Source organism: Microtus oregoni, unplaced genomic scaffold (genome assembly GCF_018167655.1).
Source record: "Microtus oregoni isolate MIOR12 unplaced genomic scaffold, Mior012 000040F_ref0000088, whole genome shotgun sequence".
Lineage (NCBI taxonomy): Eukaryota > Metazoa > Chordata > Mammalia > Rodentia > Cricetidae > Microtus > Microtus oregoni.
The window spans coordinates 11,253,966-11,274,267 of NW_024543207.1; the positions used below are offsets into that span (position 1 = coordinate 11,253,966).

At 44.7% G+C, this 20,302-nt stretch overlaps 1 protein-coding gene across 2 annotated transcripts in view; it reads left to right on the forward strand.

Moving 5' to 3' along the window:
* The window catches only part of Myo10 (myosin X), a 201,702-nt gene that overhangs the window by 132,424 nt on the left and 48,976 nt on the right, over positions 1-20,302 (forward strand). For both annotated transcript variants that reach the window (XM_041632052.1, XM_041632051.1), the window contains exons 18-19: positions 1,116-1,224; positions 3,469-3,549. In XM_041632052.1, coding sequence (XP_041487986.1) covers positions 1,116-1,224; positions 3,469-3,549 — 190 coding nt within the window. The remainder of the gene's footprint in view (positions 1-1,115; positions 1,225-3,468; positions 3,550-20,302) is intronic.

A 20,302-nucleotide genomic window follows, 5' to 3' on the forward strand; every position in this document is an offset into this window, starting at 1 on the left:
GACAGGGGTCCTGAATTCGCTGCTGCAGCCTGTCGTTTCCTTTTAGAAAATGGGGGAGCCTCTCTCTTTGCTCTCGCCCTTCACCTTTGACCTCTTTGGTCATCGCCCCCTGCCGGATGGCTCTTCTACCTTTCCTGGTGACAGTGAAGCCATCAACCTTCCAGCTTTATAGCACATAATGTCCTCTGTGCCCAGAATATAACGAGTTATTGGGAAGTCTTTTGATTTATTAATAGTGGCAGTGTTTTAAGAAACTGACTAATATAATAGAGCTGGGATCAGTACTGGCTGAGACCCAGGTGCTGGTCTTCTAGCCCTGGACTGTATTTCCTCATTTTATTCTTGCTTTAGTATCAGAACAAATAACTCCCACCTGAGCCCTTTAGAGAGCGATGGAGCATCTTGCATTTGTGACACATCCGGGAACTAGAAGAGGCAGAATTTGAACCTTTATCTGCCTTGCTCCCAACACTTCTCTGATCAAACCTTCACAACACTAAACAAGGGGCATAACCCAACAGCCCTCCGTCTTTTAGTTCCTCCATTGTGTTAATCAACTATTGACTGAACATATTTATTAAAATAAAAAAAGCCAGTGGCTGTGCTGAAGATGTACAGACTTCTGTCGTCGCCATTATTTCCTAAACAACGGCACTTTACCGACTCATGGAGAACGTCCCTTGTAAACAATCTAGACATGGCTTAGTGCTTGGGACGATGTGTATGTTCCGTGTGTAAACCTTGCCCTATCATAAATAAGGGACTTGAGCTTTTGGGGCATTGATTTCAATGGGAGGACCTAGAATCTGTTCCCCCTACATCCTTAGTGGCAGTGAGGAGTTCAGGGGGTTCTCCCAACAGGCCTGTCCCTCAGTGATACCCCACCCCAGGCCATTGTCTTTTCATTTCCTCCCTCTGGTGGAGGACTCTAGTGCTCCCAGGACTGCCTCCAGCCGCCAAGTGCTGGTTGGCTGAATCTTTCACGTGCTGGTGCAGCTCGGCAGGCCTCGGTGTACGACGTTAATTATCGTTGTGGAAATCCACTGTAATTACGCTGGCCAGGCACCTGACACCCGCGTGCGCTCCCCTCACAGTCCTGCCCATCCTTCACACAGGTTTGACTTCATCTATGACCTTTTTGAACACGTCTCGAGCCGCAACAACCAGGACACCCTGAAATGCGGAAGCAAACACCGGCGGCCCACCGTCAGCTCACAGTTTAAGGTCAGTCTGCACCACTGGCTTGCGCCAATCTGTTGTTTCTGTGACCCAAAGAACCGAGGCAGGAGTGGGGTGGATGAGAGTTGTGGGGAGACTGGACCTGGTTTCTGCTCTGTCACATTTTTAAGGCAGGCAGAGCTTCACAGCTACACATCTTGGGCTTAAGGATATACTTGCTTTTTGCTTTTTTTGTTCTTTTAATCATGCTTAAAGACCTTGGTTTCATTTCCAACACTCAAAAAAAAAAAAAAAAGAACCAAAAAAGGTATACACATGAATATTTAGACTTTTCTTTGGATTTTATAAATTAAATTATACTATTCTTTCCCTCTAGTGGCATGATAATTATAATTACTAATGTCATTAAAGTAGAAATATTTTGGCCAGGTAGTGTTAGCGCACACTTTTAATCCCAGGACAGAAGCAGGTGAATCTCTGTGAGTTCAAGTCCAGTCTGATCTACAGAGCGAGTTCTAAGATTGCTAGGGTTGTGACACAGAGAAACCCTGTTTGGAAAAAAAGCAGAAAACCAGAAAAACAAACAGCAACAGAAAGTAGAACTATTTCATGCCTTCAGATCTCAGTTTATTTTGAGAAGGACTTTGTAGACATGCCCGTGCTCAAGTGTTTGGGCACTAGTATTTGCAACAGCATGGTTAGTAGGTTATTATCCTGATGGTTTACCACAGGATGAACTTGGAACACTTAATATATCTATAAAAGAGATGTATAGCCGGGCGGTGGTGGCGCACGCCTTTAATCCCAGCACTCGGGAGGCAGAGGCAGGCGGATCTCTGTGAGTTCGAGACCAGCCTGGTCTACAAGAGCTAGTTCCAGGACAGGCTCCAAAACCACAGAGAAACCCTGTCTCGAAAAACCAAAAAAAAAAAAAAAAAAAAAAAAAAAAAAAGAGATGTATATACAGATCTGTGTACAGGAGAATTTGAAATGTGTGTATAGAACATTGAAATATTTTTAAAAGGCAAATATGTTTGTATATAACTTATAAATGTACTAATATATGTATTTTTGCACAATGCATGGAAATATGTCTTTAATTAACTAAGCGAAAGCTATTTAATTCTAAGCACATCTTGCCACGAAGTGGTGGTGCATACCTTTAAGCCCAGCACTCTAGAGGCAGAGACAAATGGATCTCTGTGAGTTTGAGGCCAGTCTGATTTACAGATTAAGTTCCAGGACAGCCAGGGCTACATAGAAAAACCCTGTCTTGAAAAACAAACAAACAAACAAAAACATAAAAGAAAGAATGGAAAGGAAAAGAAATAGCATATCTTCTTCAGAAGGCTCATTTTGTCCTCCTCAACAAAATTGTTTTATGTTATGGTGAGGTCATTTAAATGTTATTGTATTTAACATTTCATGTGAAAATAGGGCATATTTCTTCCCATGTCTGTTTTTTCCCCATTTATACACACACACACACACACACACACACACACACACACACACATATGAAAGCACTATCATATAAAGCACTATATAATATATAAAATATGTTTTCCCATATATATATATATAATACAGCATCATATCTGGAAATAATGACCATCCTATGCCCAAATAACAGTGATGCCAGTTACCCAAATTGAAGGGAAATGGGAGCACCAGCGTCTTGAATGTGTAAACATTTTCTGTCATTTGGAAGTAGAGCCTGAGAAGATCACCACCCCCTCGTTTAATTATCTGTTTGTCCTTCAGTGAAAACCCTGACTCAAGGGGCAATGGTATCCTGTCAGTCAAGAGACGCTGATAAAATCCACCCTGGGAGGCCGCTCTCTGGGGTGCACAGGGCTGTGCTGCTGGAGACTGAGCGGAGGGAAGAACACTTCAGCTTGCTTGACAGCCCTGGGACTGTAGTGTGCAGTGCAGGCTTTACACAGGGAAGATGTGGCAATGCCAGGCCCCATGGATGAATACTTATTCTGTGCCAGCCGCTGAAACAAGCGCTCTGCATCCCTTGCTGTGCCGGTGTTTGCCTCACCCTCTGAGTACAGTATCGCTGTTTCTATGGAGGCGGGAACTGAGATCTGGGGAAGTAGAGGAACGCAGTAGGACTTGAGTCAGAGCTATGTGCGCCAAGCCTAGACTCTAAATATCTAAGTGAGATCCTTTGCCTTGTTTTATGTTATGGTGAGGTCATTTAAAACGAAAAAGTCTCATTTCTCTGGTTTGTTATTTTTTGTTTTATTCTGACTAAACCCCCCTGTCCTCTTTCTCTGACAGGACTCCCTGCATTCCTTAATGGCAACTCTAAGCTCCTCTAATCCCTTCTTTGTGCGCTGCATCAAACCGAACACGAAGAAGGTAAGGCTTCTGAAGGACCAGACTGGGCTCTCCTGAAGGACAGTCCAGGAGCAGTCCAGCCTGTGGTCTTCTAAGGACAGCCTCTGGGAGTGGTTACGCTTAGATTTGGTTTCTCCAGAATTCTTCATCATGGTTGAAAACAGATGTGGCATTCTTGTAACCTGACAGGAAGTGGGAACCCTTCATCCTCTGAGCCTGTGAGTCAGCTTTTCAGTGCCGCCATCTAGATTTAGGAAATCCTACTCTGAAAGGAGACAGTGTAAGGCCGACATGGTTTCTTTATTATTTGGTTCTAAATGCTTGGCTCCAGCTCCAAAATGCAAACAAGAAAAAGCATTTAGTATGTTTTCTGTTGTAGCTAATTTTTTAAAGATTTATTTATTAATTATGTATACAACATCTGCCTGCATGTATCCCTGCAGGCCAGAAGAGGGCACCAGATCTTATTACAGATGGTTGTGAATCACCATGTGGTTGCTGGGAATTGAACTCAGGAAGGACCTCTAGAAGAACAGTCAATGCTCTTAACCTCTGAGCCATCTCTCAGCCCCTATTTTGTTTTTATTTTTGTTTTAAGTTTTCTTTTTTAGTTTTATTGTTTAACTCTGGGGAGAAGATTATAACCTAAGTTATAGAAGGAGCTGCGGGCCGCTTCCGCCTCCCAGCTCCCAGCCACCAGTTAGCTTTACCCAAAATAACAACACACAAATTGTATTCATTTAAACACTGCCTGGCCCATTATATCTAGCCTCTTATTGGCTAGCTCTCACATCTTGATTAACCCATTTATAATAATCTCTGTAGCACCACGAGGTTGTGGCTTCTCGGGGAAGATTCAGCATGTCTGACCTGGCGGCTGACTCCATGGCGTCTGCTCAGAGAGGAGAGGCATGGCGGTTGTCTCACTTCTCTCTTCCTTCCAGCATTCTGTTCTGTCTACTCTACCCACCTAAGGGCTGGCCTATCAAATGGCCAAGGCAGTTTCTTTATTAACCAATGAAATCAACACAAAACACAACACAAGACCCTCCCACATCACTAAGTAACAATGTTTTCAGTACTTTATCTTTTAAATTAAAAAGAAGGTAGACTAACTTGTTTTATGTGTATGGATATTTTGCCTACGTGTATGTCTGTGCATCACATGAGTGCCTGGTGCCCTCAGAGGTCAGAAGAGGGCATCTGATTCCCTGAAACTGGAGTTACGGGCTAACATATAGATGCTTGGAATAGGTCATGGGTCCTTTGCAAGAACAATAATTGCTCTTAACCACTGACCTATCTCTCCAGACCTATTCTAAGTACTTTGATAACAAGGCAACTTATGGCTAGATCTTTTTAAATATCGTGACTCAATTAGAAGCAGTTTAAAAAGGAGAAGCTGCTGGGGCTGGAGAGATGGCTTAGTGGTTAAGAGCACTGTGTGCTCTTCTGAAGGACCCATGTTCAATTTCTAGCACCCACATGGCAGCTCACAGCTGTAACTCCAGTTCTGGCCTCATCACACAGACATACATGCAGGCAAAATCCCAATCTACATAAAAATACATAAATAGAAAAAAATAAAGAAGAGAAGCTCTTCACCAAGAGAATTCAAAGCTAAAAGGAGAACTTGTCACAAATGTGTGGGTGTATGGGTTGCTTTGTTTTTTGAGATATAGTCTCATGAACTCCATTCTTTCTTTGAACTCACTATGTAGCGTAGGCTGGGCTTGAACTTCTAATCCTCCTGCCTCAGCCTCCTGAAGGCTGGAATTGCAGGTGTGTACATCACACCCAGTTTTATGCTGTGCTCGGGATTCCCCAGGGCCTCGTGCATGCTAGACAAACATTATATCAACCGAGCTACATCCTAAGCCCATACAAAATGTTAAGGAGTTAATTTTCATTTGGCAAGCAAACCTCTTTAGAACCCTTCTTTTGATAGAGACTTACCCCCACCCCAACCCCCATGCAGTAATTTCTAGAACTCTGTCTTGTGAAAGAATAGAAAAGATGAAGATGCGAAATCTGACCTGGCCTTTGTCCCCTTAGAACTTGGGTTTGGGGGCTGGAGAGATGGCTCAGTAGTTAAGAGCACTAACTGCTCTTCCAGAGGTCCTGAGTTCAGTTCCCAGCAATCACAACCGTCTATAGTGGGATCTGGTGCCCTCTTCTGTCATAAAGGTGGACATGCAGATAGAGCACTCATACACATAACATAAATAAATAAACCTTTATAAAAAAAAAAAAAAAGAGCTTGGGTTTTATTCTCCCAGCCTTCCAGCTGCTGCTAACAGTGTCCTTGTTTGACTTTGGGCTCTGACTTAATGTTGTGTTGTTCCCACATACAGTCACAGATGTGTTCTGGTGTGTTCTGGCAGGAGTGGCCTAATTAGGCAGTGTTGCTCTTCCGTGCGGTAGGGCTGATAATGCCACATCTCACCCTTTGAGCCTGTCAGTTTTTTCTCAGCTGGAGTCTAGGAGTTGGGTGCCCATTGGATTTTTGGTGCGCCACAGTTTAATTGAACCATTTCCTTCCAGCCATGAGACAGCCCTGGGCAGCTCTATCAGTGTTAGTATCTCAGATTCCGTGAAACGGGAATGTGCCCTCATGTTGACTTTCCTCAGACAAAAATGTCATTTTGGGAAATTTCCATCCTTGATGGTTTCTGTTCTTAGATGGCACAAAGTTCATTTTTCCTTCAGACTATATTATAAATCTTGAAGCCCATCTGCAGCCAGAATTGAAGGAATTACTTCCTTTTTCTTGTTATTTTTCCATGCTGAGATTTGATTGTGCCCAATTGCTTGGAATTATGTACTTTACAAAGTGATCCAATGCAGCTCTCTGTTTACCTTGGCTCATGGGCTGGTGTCCTCCTGACTTACTGCAGACACTAGTTAGTCACTTGCCAAGGGAGAGCTTGTAAGAAATCTCTCGATACCATTTTAAGAGCACTAGAATATGAAGGCCTTGACACAAGAGCTAACTTGTCTGTGACCTAAACTGTAGGTGTGGTTTATGAGTGTAAAGAATGCTAATTAGAATATGGAGATAGCAAGTAATGACCTGATTAGCATACATTCAGTTCCGTCAAGAATATTGTTCTGTTCCTGCCCATCGCGTACTGTGAAACATACAATACCACACCGACCCTCGCTTGGGATTTCTCACAAAAGGTTTTAGTCTAAAGACAAATCCAGAACTTTCCACAGGGATTCTTGCATCCGCCCACCCCTTCTTCTGTGTGTGTCCCTGGCAGGACACATCCAGGGAGGGATAAAGGCCGCTCATCTCACTTCATCCTCTTCTGTTGGGTTCCTTATGGGAAACTGGAGATGTATTTAAATATCTGTGGAAGTGTTTGCATAGCCTCAGGATGGAGATGTTGGGTGGCTTGGACAGATTCTAGAGGTTTTTTTTTTTTTTTTAACAGGTTCTGTGGCCAAAAAAGATGACCACAATAGCTAACAAAGTCTGTGGGCTGACTAAAGAACTGGATTAGAATTGAATTGAAGGGACTTGCTTTCGGGAGTCACAGAGTGACCAGGTGTGTGAGGCCATGCAGCATGTGTCTGGGGATTAGCAGCCTTCCCTCCTGCCACCAATTGTTTAGACCCCAGGATAGTCATTCAAGTCTGAATAATTGGGGATCCTTTGTGCCTTTTGTATACTTGTCTGTTGTTGCTATGCTTTTGGCTCCTTCCCCCACATCCAACTCGTGTGTGTATGTGTGTGTGTATGTTGCTGTTGGTTTTCTCTACCCCCACCATCCCCCCCCATCCTTCGCTGCACTCCCCCCTTGTATATTTGTAGGATGGGGGGAGGAGAGAGAGAGGAGAGAAAGAGAGAGAGAGAGAGAGAGAGAGAGAGAGAGTCTTCCTGCTGCCAAATTGCAATGAAGCTGAAAACTCACTCCTAATAGAAGGTTGTCTGCAGCCTAGCCTGGCCTTGCTGGGCTTGGGACAGCCTGGAGAGAGTTTAGCTCTTCGCTGAGTTTAGACATTGATAGTTCACAGAAGACGGGTGAATTTAAATGGTTGTATTTAGACGGTGATATGCCCTTTCAGCTTCCTTCTGTTGGGATATAGTAGGGTATAGCAATCGCTGGCCAAAAACTGCCCCTAAAAGCAGGGAGACTCTTCTGGATTGAAGGCTAACCTGCTGGACCTCATCTGCCTCTCTCCCCCAGGGCATCCTGGGCCTGTGATCTCTCCCTGCCCCATATTTTAGCAAGTGAGATCTCATCAGGAAAGGCTTTCATTAACATTCCTCAGAAAAGCCCGAGGTTATCCTGAACAGAATTAAAGACAGGACTGACTGATGAGTATCAGGGAGGCTGTCCGTCCTGCTGTGAGAACTAGTCTACAGCTCCAGGGAGCCAAGGTGAAGCTGAGGCCACTGCCCACAGCATCAGCCAAGCCTGCTTCCTGCACCATGCCTGGCTACCATGTCTCAATCTTCTGTCACTGGTTTGGTATGATGAGGGCCTAGATTTGAGGAGGGAAGTGTTATGGGTTCCAGGATTCCAGAACACTGCTATCCAAGTTTTAATAATATATTTCCCAAAACGTGTCTCCTCACGAAAGCCAAGATAGAAATGGCATCTGTAGTACGTATGAGTCTTGCCGTATTAGCGTGTTGATTCACCTCAGCTGTCTCTATCAAATGACCCCCCCTTCTCAGGTTTGATACCCTAGCTTTCTGGTCATGCCAGCACTCTTTCTCAAATCATCCTCCAGCTGTGGGTTGGTGCCTCCTACTCAGATACCAAGATCTCTGCATGGTATGGGCATTCTGGAACCATATCTTCATGGATGTACAGATGGCAGATCTGCCCACGGAAAAAAGTTAAGCAGAAAGTTTAAACATCGGAGCTTAATATTTGAATTACTCTTTCTGGAATTCTACATTACTTGTTTGGTGCAAACACAATCTATTATCATACTTTGTTGAACCTAAGGTCCCGTAAGAATGAAGTGCAGAATTTTTATGTCATTGCAGGTTGAACAAAATCAGCAAGGATGCCGGCCAGTCCACACAGACGCCTTGCTTGCTCAACAATTTTTTTTTTTTTTTTTTGCCATTTTACTTTAAAAAGTTCATAGAGTGGAGGTCACTCCTCTCCCAAGTGCATTCTCTGCCCCTCAGTCTCCAGGCTCTTCGATAAAATGATTTTATGTCTTGGATGATCTGTAGTCATTTTGTTTTGCTTTCTCGGTGCTGGGGATTAAACCCCAGTCCTCGTGCATGCCAGGCAAGAGCCCTGTTGATGAGCTGCTCCTCCAGCCCTGCTATATAATGTGCAACCACAGAAGAGACAAGCAGGGTGGGTGGTTAGCTTCATGTTTGTAAGACAGTAGAAACGGCTGAAATGAAATTCACTCGCACCAGGCAGTGTGTTGCCCTGTGGAGGCTGCTTGGGGTTAGAGGACAGCGGGTTAGGTGACATCTGATCAGACACATCTAGATTTCATTTGTATTAATAAAATATGAAAGCCAGGCGGTGGCGGCTCACGTCTTTAATCCCAGCACTCGGGAGGTAGAGACAGGCAGATTTTTGTGAGTTCAAGAGCAGCCTGGGCTACAGAGTCAGTTCCAGGACAGTCAGGGATGTACAGAGAAACCCTGTCTCGAAAAAAAATAAACTAAAATATGAAACAGCCACATCCCTTTAATCCCAACCCTAGGAAGCAGAGGTAGGCAGATTTCTGTGAATTTGAGGCCAACCAAAGGCCGCAATAGTGAAACCCTGTCCAGAGAAACAAAACAAACAAACAAAAAAATTAAACATAACCTGTCTTCTCCAGACTAGTTATCTTCTTTTGTGTATCTGTGTGAGTATGTGTGTGCGCACGCGTGTGTGTGTGTGTGTGTGTGTGTGTGGTGAACTCACTGGCATGAGTGGTGTGCCATCCTTGTGGAGACCAGAAGAAGCCATGCTGTGGACTGCTGTATCACTCTGCCTTATTCTCTTTAAATAAGACCAGCATCCAGAAAGCCTGCTCCCTCTCCGGCCTGTCTGCTCCAAGCACTGAGGTTACCGGCATACTATGACCAAGTCTAGCTCCTTAACAAGCGCTGGGGTCAGAACTCGAGACTGCATGCCTGCCTGCCTGCACAGCACACACAATTAGCTACCGAGCCATAATCCCAGCTCTGGTTATCTCTTAAATGTCACTCAAGGGGCCGGCAGAATTGATGAGCAAGTGTAGGCCCTTGCCTCCAAGCCTAACAACCTGAGTTTGACCCGAGTCCGCGTGGTGGAAAGAAAGAACCGACTCCTTTGGGACTGGGACTTGTTCCTGTTGGCCACGGTTGTCACCAGTCACCTACACATCAGCTCCTGTTGCCTGGGGCCGCTGGGTTATTCATCCTCTGTGCCCAGGACTCTGAGGGTTAACCCCATTGCTCTGATACACAGGGCTCTGGTCTAGCCCATTCAGAGGTACCTGCCTCTTGCCTGAAAGGGAAATTGCAACATTCCTGGAGCACACAAGCCCTAAAAGCCATGGCAGGAAATTCCAAGGCGTATATCTAGGCTTGGCTAAGCCTTCCTCTCTAAGCCTTGTATAGCCCCCTCCCCGTGACTTCCTTGCCTCTAGACTGTATGTTTTGACAACATCTACATAGATGGGTGGTTATATGTGTTTTGTGAGGGTGTAAAGATGTAAAACAGCTGCAGAGAACCATGTGAAGTCGTCCATGCCTGCCTTACATTTATGGTGGAGAATTTACTCAATATTTATGATTTTTATTGTTATATGCTTAAAATTAATTAATTAAAAAATTAATTAAATTCAGATCAATTTCCTGACCAAGGGACCACCCTTCAGGAAGGCAGGTTTACCCTAAGCCATGCTAAAGAGGTAGGAGCAAAAACTTGCCCTGTAATGAGATGACTACTTAACCTGCCCCCTAGCGGCGGCCTCACTAGGGGAACTGCAGACTGTTCCCTAAATCTGATCATAACTATTCCTTTTCTTCTCTCTCTCTCTCTCTCTCTCTCTCTCTCTCTCTCTCTCTCTCTCGCTGTCTTTTGAGGCAGGATTTCTCTGGAGCTTTGGAGCTTGTCCTGGAATTTACTCTGTAGACTAGGCTACCAGGCTGGCCTTGAACTCACAGAGATCTGCCTCTCTCTGCCTCCTGAGTGCTAGGATTAAAGGTGTGCTCCACCACGTCCGGTCCTCATCTCTTTTCTAAGTCTGCTTTTCCTAATGCTTTGGCCTTCACTCTTTCTCTAAAGGCCCATGCTCTCTCTTTCTCTTCTTCCTCCAGGCAGCAAGATTTGCACCTTGCCTGCTCCAGGATCTCCTCTGCTAGTATAACCACTGTCTTCCATCTTCCATTTGAGTCCATTCTTGAGTTCTTTCATTATAAATACTTAGAACCGTAGAGGGGGCATGGCAGTGGTGGCAGACACACTTTAATGATTTCAAGGCCAGTCTGGTCTACAGAGCCAGTTCTCGGAAAACCAAGGCTACACAGAGAAACACCCTGTCTAGAATACAAAGAACTCTAAAAGGAGACCCTGATTTTCTCAGTGTCACTAATGTATCAAAATGTTAAATGTTCATGTTTGGTTCAAATTATGATGAATATCTTTTTTAAGAAACATTTTGTAAGATTAGTTTGTGACAACCTGGCTGAGAAGACTTTCTATTGAACAGAAGAAAACATGAATGATGTCGGGCAGTGGTGGCTCACGCTTTTAATCCTAGCACTCGGGAGGTGGAAGCAGGTGGGTCTTTGTGAGTTCCAGGCCAGCCTGGTCTCCAAGAGCTAGTTCTAGAACAGGCTCCAAAGCTACAGAGAAACCCTGTCTCGAAAAACCAAATAAAAAAGAAAAGAAAACATGAATGATATCACTTTAAATAGAAAAGATTATGTGAGCCGGGCGGTGGTGGAATATGCCTTTAGTGCCATCACTTGGGAGGCAGAGGCAGGTGGATCTCCATGAGTTTGGGGCCAGCCTGGTCTACAAAATGAGTTCCAGAACGTCAAGGTTATTACACAAAGAAACCCTGTCTCAATAAGCCAACCAAACAAACGAACAAACAAACAAATGAATCTAAGATTATGTGAACAATGAAAGTAGGGGTTTTGTAGAATTATGTAGACTGTTAGCTCTTTTAACTAACTCTGGGTGAATTGAGTTCTTTCTTTAGAGGTGGCTACATTTCCTCTGTGTACACTCCCCCAACGTTAACTAACCTTCAATAATTCTGTTTTTCTGATTGCCTCCAATATTCCTGGCTGGCTTTGACCATCTTCCCCCAGCTAGGACACATTTCTAGAGTTTTCCTTTTGCTTAGAGAATATCTCATATAGAAGATCTGTGAAGAGGCAGCTTTGCCTTTTGAGGAAATTTTGGTAAAAAGAAACCATTAAAGCAACTATTCTTCTCCCCCAACAAAACAATCCAGGAAACCCCTCAGTGGTCACTTCAGCCCTGTTTACCAAGTTGTCATGGCAACTATTCAGCTGCCTTGTGTAAAGACCTGGATAAATAGCTGTAAATGAAACTCAGCTCAAGTGAAAAGTGTTGTCCTCGGGGTGGGTTTTCTAAGTTCACAGCTAAAATACTTGAGTGTTTTTGTCCTTGGGCATCTCTAAATACACACACACACACACACACACACACACACACACACATATATATATTTATAAAATCTTTGAAAATTTAGCCTCTTTGGACTCTTACTTGATTTGTGTGTTTGTCAGTGTGTGGATGATGGCTCGTTTGTGCTTGGAGTCAAAAGTATTATCAACCATTCCTGTCACGCTGGCCTGAGAGGCTGGGCGTCTTTGAGTAGACTCAGGCAGGAATGAATTAGGCAAGCACAGCCCAAGACAGCACATAAAAGGCAGGGAGCTGTGCAAGCTTCAGAGAGCTGGGATTGCCTGTCAGCTCAGAAACTCTTGGGCTCTTCCTCTGGAGCTGCAGCTGTGCCTTGGACGGACCCTGAAGGGAGGGAAAGAAAGCTCAAGGTAGGCTTTTGTTTTGCTCTGTTTTTCCTTCTTCTTCGGGGCTCTGCCGAAAAGTTTCGTCTACTTTGTAATGGTTGCTGTCGTGCAAAACTATAGGATGAAATACCAAAGGAGGGGTTTGGTCGCCTCTCTGAGCCCCAGACTTTAGGTCCCTAAACAAATGGGGGAGGTGCTGGTTCAGATGGTACAGGTTTGAAATATTAATAATCCTTTGTAAAAATGAAGGCATTACTCCATTTATCAGCTGAGGCCTTGACTGTGTGATCTACTTTTTGATAAGCCAAGAATTTAAAGAAAAACACATTGTGAATGAATTGAAGAGGAAACTTGGTAATGGTGTCTTTTGTTTGAATTTGACGTATTTCTCCCCAAAAGCTTCTTACTACCGTCTTATAGCTTTCCCGTGCCTTGGGCTGCGTAGAAATGTTCAAAGAAATAGGCACAAAAGTTAACTCTTCCTAAATTTGCCTTTTAGGGGTCTACTAGTGTGGAGATTGTGAGAAGTTAGGTGAATTAACTGATCTGTTGGATAATGTGAGCTCTTTTCTCACACACACACACACACATGCACGTATGTGCACACACACGCGTGCTCATGCACACACGAGTGCACACGTATGTGAATATTGCTACCAGCTTGGAGAACTGTGAGGAAGCACAGGCACATTTTGCTCGAACCGAAGGGAAATGCCCCCTAAGAAAGAACTCTAGGAGTGAGGGAAGCCAGCACCGAGAGGGTGGGGAGGCTTAGGCTGGTGTCCATTCAGTTGCTAAGTGGGTCCTGGGAGGGATTAAATGTTTTCAATATGAAGGTAGTCTTTCATATTAAAGAGGACAACATTTGAAAGCCATGCATAATAATGGTCTACCACCTACTTGGCTACAGCTACCTTTCTGTTGAAATAGGCATCTAGGGTCTAGAAATAATCAAAACCTCTCGTGGGCTTGTGGTTATCTGGGGCCTTCCTCCCTCTGTGGAAAGGTGTCCCGCAAAGCACCTGGACCACTGTGCGGCCATCTCTCACCACCCTCACGTGGTTCCGTTGAGTGGACCACTATTTGTCTCCCTGACGGACCTCATGGCAGGTCAAAGGTAGTATTGGAGGTGATTGCTGCTCTCTGTGGAGTCACAGCTGTAAATGGGACCCCTGCTCCCTCTCTGTGGGCCCCTGCTCCCCCTTGCTGTCGTACTCCAGTAGTCTTTAGCTCCTCCTGCTGAACTTCCAGAATATTATCCAATCAGATGGGAGACCCACTGGCTCCTATGAGGAGTCTGCCTCAGACACTTGGCTGTCACAGACAGATTTTTTTTTTTTTGGGGGGGGGGGTAGTCTCTTGGCATATGAAGCCCCACATTAGCATGCTCACAGGCAACCCCCACAGTGTGTGACTTCTGTTCCTGGCTGTTCTGTTACTTCCCAGCTCACTGAGCTCAGCAAAGAGCACTCTTCCCCAGCCTCCATTCTCATTCTGGTGAAGTGGTGGGGGGTGGGAGTGGGGGTGGGAGAGTACCTGACTTCCCTTGACTACAAACATTGAGGAAGAATGGTAAGAAACATACAAACAGCATGTGCCTCCACTCATGACGCCAGTGTAAAGGACTGGTTTATTATTGTAAACATTGCAAAGTTGTCGGCGAACTTTTTTCTTTATTCACCCATAATTTCACTACCCAAAGACCATCCGTTTATATTTGAATGTATATATATACTGCCCCTCTTCCCCCCCCCCCCGGCCCCGTCCCCGGGGAATAAACAGGACCTTGACTGTCTTCCCTATTCATCTGAGCTTCATTTCCAGTCTCTATATCATAGTTCTAGTTTGATACAGGGTCCTTACCCAACTGACCTTACACTTCCTTTGTAGGCTAAGTCCTCCTTAGCCTTGGCCTCCAAGGTAGCTGAAATGACAGGTAGGTGCCACCATACCCAGCTATACTTAGTTTTTCTGAACTGGAATCTAAACTTTGGAAGTATTTTTTTTCAACCTAATATGTCATCAAGCATTTTCTTTATCCTTCCAGACAGGGTTTTTCCGTGTAACAGTCTTAGTTGTCATGGAACTCACTCTGTAGACCAGGTTGGCCTCGAACTCAAAGAGATTCACCTGCCTCTGTCTCCCGAGTGCTGGAATTAAAGGTGTGCGCCACCAGTGCCAGGCCATTAGGAAGCATTCTTACATGCTGTAGGATTCTGTCAAGGGCTGTGTGTGTATGTGTGTGTTGTGTGCATGCTGCTGAATGAAGCGAGGACCTTCTCTGCACGATAGGGGTGAAGGGACTTGCTTTTTAAATGATCTGTGTCTCCAGTCCTCAGTGGCAGTATTTGAAAGATTTCTTTTTTTAAATATTTATTTATTATGTATACAATATTCTGTCTGTGTGTATGTCTGCAGACCAGAAGAGGGCACCAGACTTCATTACAGATGGTTGTGAGCCACCATGTGGTTGCTGGGAATTGAACTCAGGACCTTTGGAAGAGCAGGCAATGCTCTTAACTACTGAGCCACCTCTCCAGCCCCTATTTGAAAGATTTCTGTTACTGCATTGTCTCTCTTGTTGCAAACATCACTGTTGTGTTATTCTCATGTTTTCTTAAAAGTATTTTTTTTCTTTTCCTAAATCCAAGTATGTATGTTGTTATGGCTCTATTATATGTATACATGTAGCTGAGTTCCTGTTCACTGAAGCCACCTACAAATCAAGAAACAGGTAGCCTTCACTGGCGATGATGGTGGCACAAGCTTTGCTTTTAATCTCAGCACTCAGGCAGGTGGATCTTTATGAGTTTGAGGCCAGCCTGGTCTACAGAGCAAGTTCCTGGACAGGCTCCACAGAGAAACCTGTCTCAACAAATGAAAAAAAAAAAAAAAAAAAGGAAGGAAGGGAAAAGGAATAGGTAGCTTTACTATATAAAGAACATTTACAAACTGATTAAAACTATAACAGATGCTTTAGAGAAATTAAGAAAGCGCAATCAAGAAATTTGCAAGAAGTAATGAAATCTGGGGATCTTCAAATTAAAATGTGGTAATTTTTTCAGGTTGAAGTTTGAATTTTTGTTTGTTTTTATTTGTCGGTTTTGGAGATTGTCTTTCTACATAAGGTCTGGCAGCCCTGGCACTCAGTATGTAGACTGAGATAGCCTGGAACTCACAAAGATCCGCCTGCCCCTGCCTGGGAATAGAGGCGTGTACCACCACACCTGGCATAAATTAATTTTTAATTGAATCTGTTTTCTTGCCTACTTTGATATACAGTTATACACACATACATTAATATACTTTAAAAGAGATAGACAGACTGACCTGTCTACCTTCTTCTCAAGAGGGAAGAGGTGAGGCCTGAACTGGGCTGTCCCCTTGAGCAAGCAACTCTTCACTGCTGAATATTTAACTAGTCTGAGGCTGCGGGATCAAAGCCTTTCATGGCACCCTTTGTAAGCTTCCTGCCTCCTGCTCTGCCCTCCTTCCTGGTCTCCACCCCACCCCCAGGCAAGGGGCACCGCTAGCTACTAACTGCCACTCCTTCCCGCCCTCTGACCAGCCTCCCCACCCCCACGCCACGCTCTTGACTGGCTCCTCTAGGCGGAGGCCTGGCCTTGGGCTCTGCCCCCACCTGCCTGTTCCAACCTCTAGATCCAGGCTCCTTTCTCCTGAAGCTCCTGGCTGGTGAGTACCTACCCTTCCCACCGTATCTTTCCAGTATTTGGGTTTCACAGTCGCCTTAATTTTAGAGTCCACTTTTCTGGGTGCAGTTGCCTGGATTTTCCAGTTCTGTGCAGCCTGGGTCTTTGAAGTAAAAAGTATTCATGATTTAATTTCACACCCTTTCCCTTCCTCCCCTCCTCTCCTCATACTCCCTTACCATTTTCTTTCTCAGGAGGTTAAGGCAGAGATTGCTGCGCTTGGCACTGCTGACAGGTGGGCTGGGCAGTTGAGGGTAGTTGTAGTCTAGCCTTTTCTTTGCAAGAGACTCAGCAGTGGTCATGGACCTCACTCCGTAGATACAGGTTGTAGTCCCAGTGTCTACCGTAGAACCTCTGCATGATGATATTAGAACTTCTTGTTGCTTTTTATTTTTTTTTATTATTATTATGATTATTTGCCCTTAGGGAGATGGCACGCACATTAACTTTTTCTATCGAATTTGCTGTTGCTTTTAACCTCGTGTTTACTCTTAGAAAGCTGTATCATTTAGGATCCTTGAGATGATGTTAATGGTGTGGTTTTAGGAAGCTGTGTTCTGACTTTGAGAATGTGTGAGGGGCTTTTAGGCCAGTGTGCGTACATCATTGTGCGGCGGCTGTGCACTGTCCACCCTCTCAGATGAATGGCTGCCCTAGTTTCAGCCCAGTGAAAGGATGCAGCCGCTCATTAACGTGTGCCAGATGCCGCTCTGCACTTTAAAGGGAATAATACGCCTAGCTTCGGAACGACACGGGCATCGTCTCAGCGTCTGCCTCTAGGAAATGGAAGAGAAGTAGCCCTGTTATAACATTGCTAGATGGGTGAAAAATCCATCAAAAAAAATTTGTTTCCTTGGCTGTTTTTAAAGCTCTAAATAAGAAAAAAAAATGAGATGAGGTAATACTTTACTTAATAAACGTAGATAGCTGAGATTTCACTTCCTGGCCTAGGCAAAGGAACAGGATAAGTCTTTGAGATGTGTACATACTGACTTCTTTTAAGGCAGCCTAGACTTAGATACAGTTATTGCAATATTTACATAGAACACCATAAAGATTTGCTACACCACAGGAAAGTCCGTGGGATCAAGGAAACCCAATCCAAATCATTTTCTTATGTTAATTGTGCCCAGAGGAAGTTCGAGAAGAAAAATTAGCTTTATTTTGTTTATTTATTTTTTTTGACACTCGTTCTGAAATTTGGATCTGTCACTTGATTCGAGGATTGCATTGCATAATTTCAGCAGTGCCCAGGCTAGTTGGTTTACATTGGATCACAGGTGCACGCAGTTGCAGCCCTGGGAGTCTTCAGTCAGAGGTAGCTTGCAAATTAGGGAAATGAGGTCCCTGGGAGGTGGAAGAACAGGTTGGACCTGGCCATGATGTCATTTGATTCTGATTTCCAGGCATCTAACACAGCCTGTTAGTACTCAGGGCGGAGCGTCAGAGGAACAAAGAGGGTCCGGAGCTGCAAAGCCACGCCTCCGGCCACCTCTTAGACCAGCCTTGCTTGCAGCCTTGCGACCTGAGGGAGCGGGCTTCCCCTCACCTGTTGCTCCTGCTGTCTGGAACAAGCTAGCAGCGGTCAGTGGTCAGCATCACCTCCAGCTTCTGCCAATGTCCTTGGGGTGAAAACTTTTTCTTTCTCGTGGCTCATTTAAGAAAAGCAGCTACAACACAATCACCACTTGTTCTGTAGCCCCACTCCCCCGGCCTGCTCATGCCTTGCTTCTCTTTCTAGTTAACAACATGTTGCTATAGGGCGTTTGAATGGTTGAGAAGGATTTTGTTGCTGTCGTTTCTTATCAGTCATTGTTCATGTCTCATTGTAGGACACACAAGCCATAGAGGAGACACCAACCACTCTCTTTTGAGTGCATGTTGGGGAACTGGGGAGACCTGAGAGGAGTGTAGTAAGGAGTGGGGTGTAGTAAGGAGGCTGCTTGTTCGTTCCCAACTGCTCAGCCCTGAAATAATCACACAGAAACTGTACTAATTAAATCACTGCTTAGCCCATTAGCTCTAGCTTCTAATTGACTAATTCTTATATCTGAATTTAACCCATTTTTATTAATCTGTGTATGGCCACGTGGCTTCAGCTTACCTGCTAAAGTTCCAATCTGCGGCTTCTGTCTCCTGTGGCTCCACGGTGTCTCTCTGACTCCGCCCTTCTTTTTCCCAGCATTCAGCTTAGCTTTCCCCCCACCTAGCTTTGTTTCGCTATAGCTCTGCTATTGGCTCAAAGCAGTTTATTAATGATCATCATGGCATACAGAGGGAAATCCCACACCAGTGGGGTTTGTCAACTTTGTTTACCCTTATTACCTTCCATGGTTTCATCAGAATTTCAGCTTTTTCCTGCATAAAGCCCTGCTGGCCTGTGTCCCTTGGACCAGGACTGTATTGCTACATCTTGTGGGGCCAATGGCAAAGGTTTTCAGAATTCTCAAAGAACAAGTTAACTGTGTTGTTGGCCCAGTGAGAAAAGTCACCTTTCCTTTAGACAGCCCATGGCCAACAGCATGACAAAATGCTTTATTCTCTAAACATCCCTGGAGGACAGGTGAATGCCACCTGCCTGTAGCCAGCTCAGGTCACTGCCTGATGTCTGAGTGTTCATTTTGCCATTGATGGTTTGAAGATGAATTTTACCTGCTTTGGGGAGGACCTGAGGATTGCCTGTGAATGCGCCTGTATCCACGCTCTGGCTCCATGTCACCACTGATGGTCACTGAGGCTGACAACCTCCATCATCCTTTCCATCTCTGTGGGACAAAGTGACACACGTGTGTTGCTAGGGGACTCTGATGCTGCGTGGCCGTTCAGGAAAAGAGGGCTCATTTTCCAAACTTTTTACAACCTCCCCAAGTAGAATTTGTGGGGGAGGCATATCCATCCCGGAAAAAACAACTGGAAATTCTCAAAAGGCAAGCTGGGGCATGCTTGGTGTAAGGTGAAGTGGATCACTGATGGGAGGGAAATGCTAGTCCAGGGTCAGGTGAGCAGAAGGAAGGTGTCTGAGTGGACGTCCCATGGCTGTGTCTCAGGTTCAGGAAATGCACCCACCACCGCTGCTCCTACCATACACATGTAAACATTTTCTTTTTTTTTTTTTTTTTTGCTTTTTCGAGACAGGGTTTCTCTTGTGGCTTTGGAGCCTACCCTGGAACTAGCTCTGTAGACCAGGCTGGTCTCGAACTCACAGAAATCCGCCTGCCTCTGCCTCCCGAGTGCTGGGATTAAAGGCGTGCACCACCATCACCCGGCACGTGTAAACATTTTCAATCCCTCCTCTTTTTTTTTTTTTTTTTTTGAGAAAATATAGCTTTGTTTTGTTTTTTTTTGTGTGTGTGGTTTGCTTTTTTTTAATTTTTTTTTTATTGAGAAAAGGAAAAAGAAAGTTTCCGCCTCCTCCCAACCTTCCATTTCCCTCCCCCTCCAATCCCTCCTCTTATTATTATTGCTTATTTATTATCTGTGAGTGTGTCTGTGTGTAGGTTGACGAGGACCTAGAGCCTTGAGTATGCTAGGCTAAGTTCTTTGCCATGCAGTTACATCCCCAGCCCCTTTAGTTTGGATATTTTGCTTAGTCTAAAAGTTTTTCTCAAAATGGGGTGGTGGCACACACCTTTAATTGGGATTAAATTAAAATCTCAAAAGGCAGAGGCAGGTGGATCTCTGAATTTGAGGCCAGCATGGTCTACAGAGAGAGTTCAAGGATAGCCAAGGCTGACTTGAAAAAAAAAGAAACATTTGTTGATATCAAGCACTTTCATACAAATCTGGCTATAGATGCTGGCGGGGTAAGGTACCTCATCCGCTGTTACTTCTCTGAAGCTGGAGTCTGGAAGTGATAGGATCACCCAGATTTTAAACAGTTGGGATTGCATCACGCAGAAACCTAGACTGGCCAGGCAGTGGTGGTACAAGCCTTTAATCCCAGCATTTGGGAAGCAGAGACGGGCAGATCTTTGTGAGTTCGAGGCTACCCTGATCTGCAGAGAAAAAAGAAGGAAGGAGGGAAGGAGAAGAAGAGGAGGAAGGAAGGAAGGAAGGAAACCTAGACTAGCACGCTAAGGGCTCCGGTGATCCC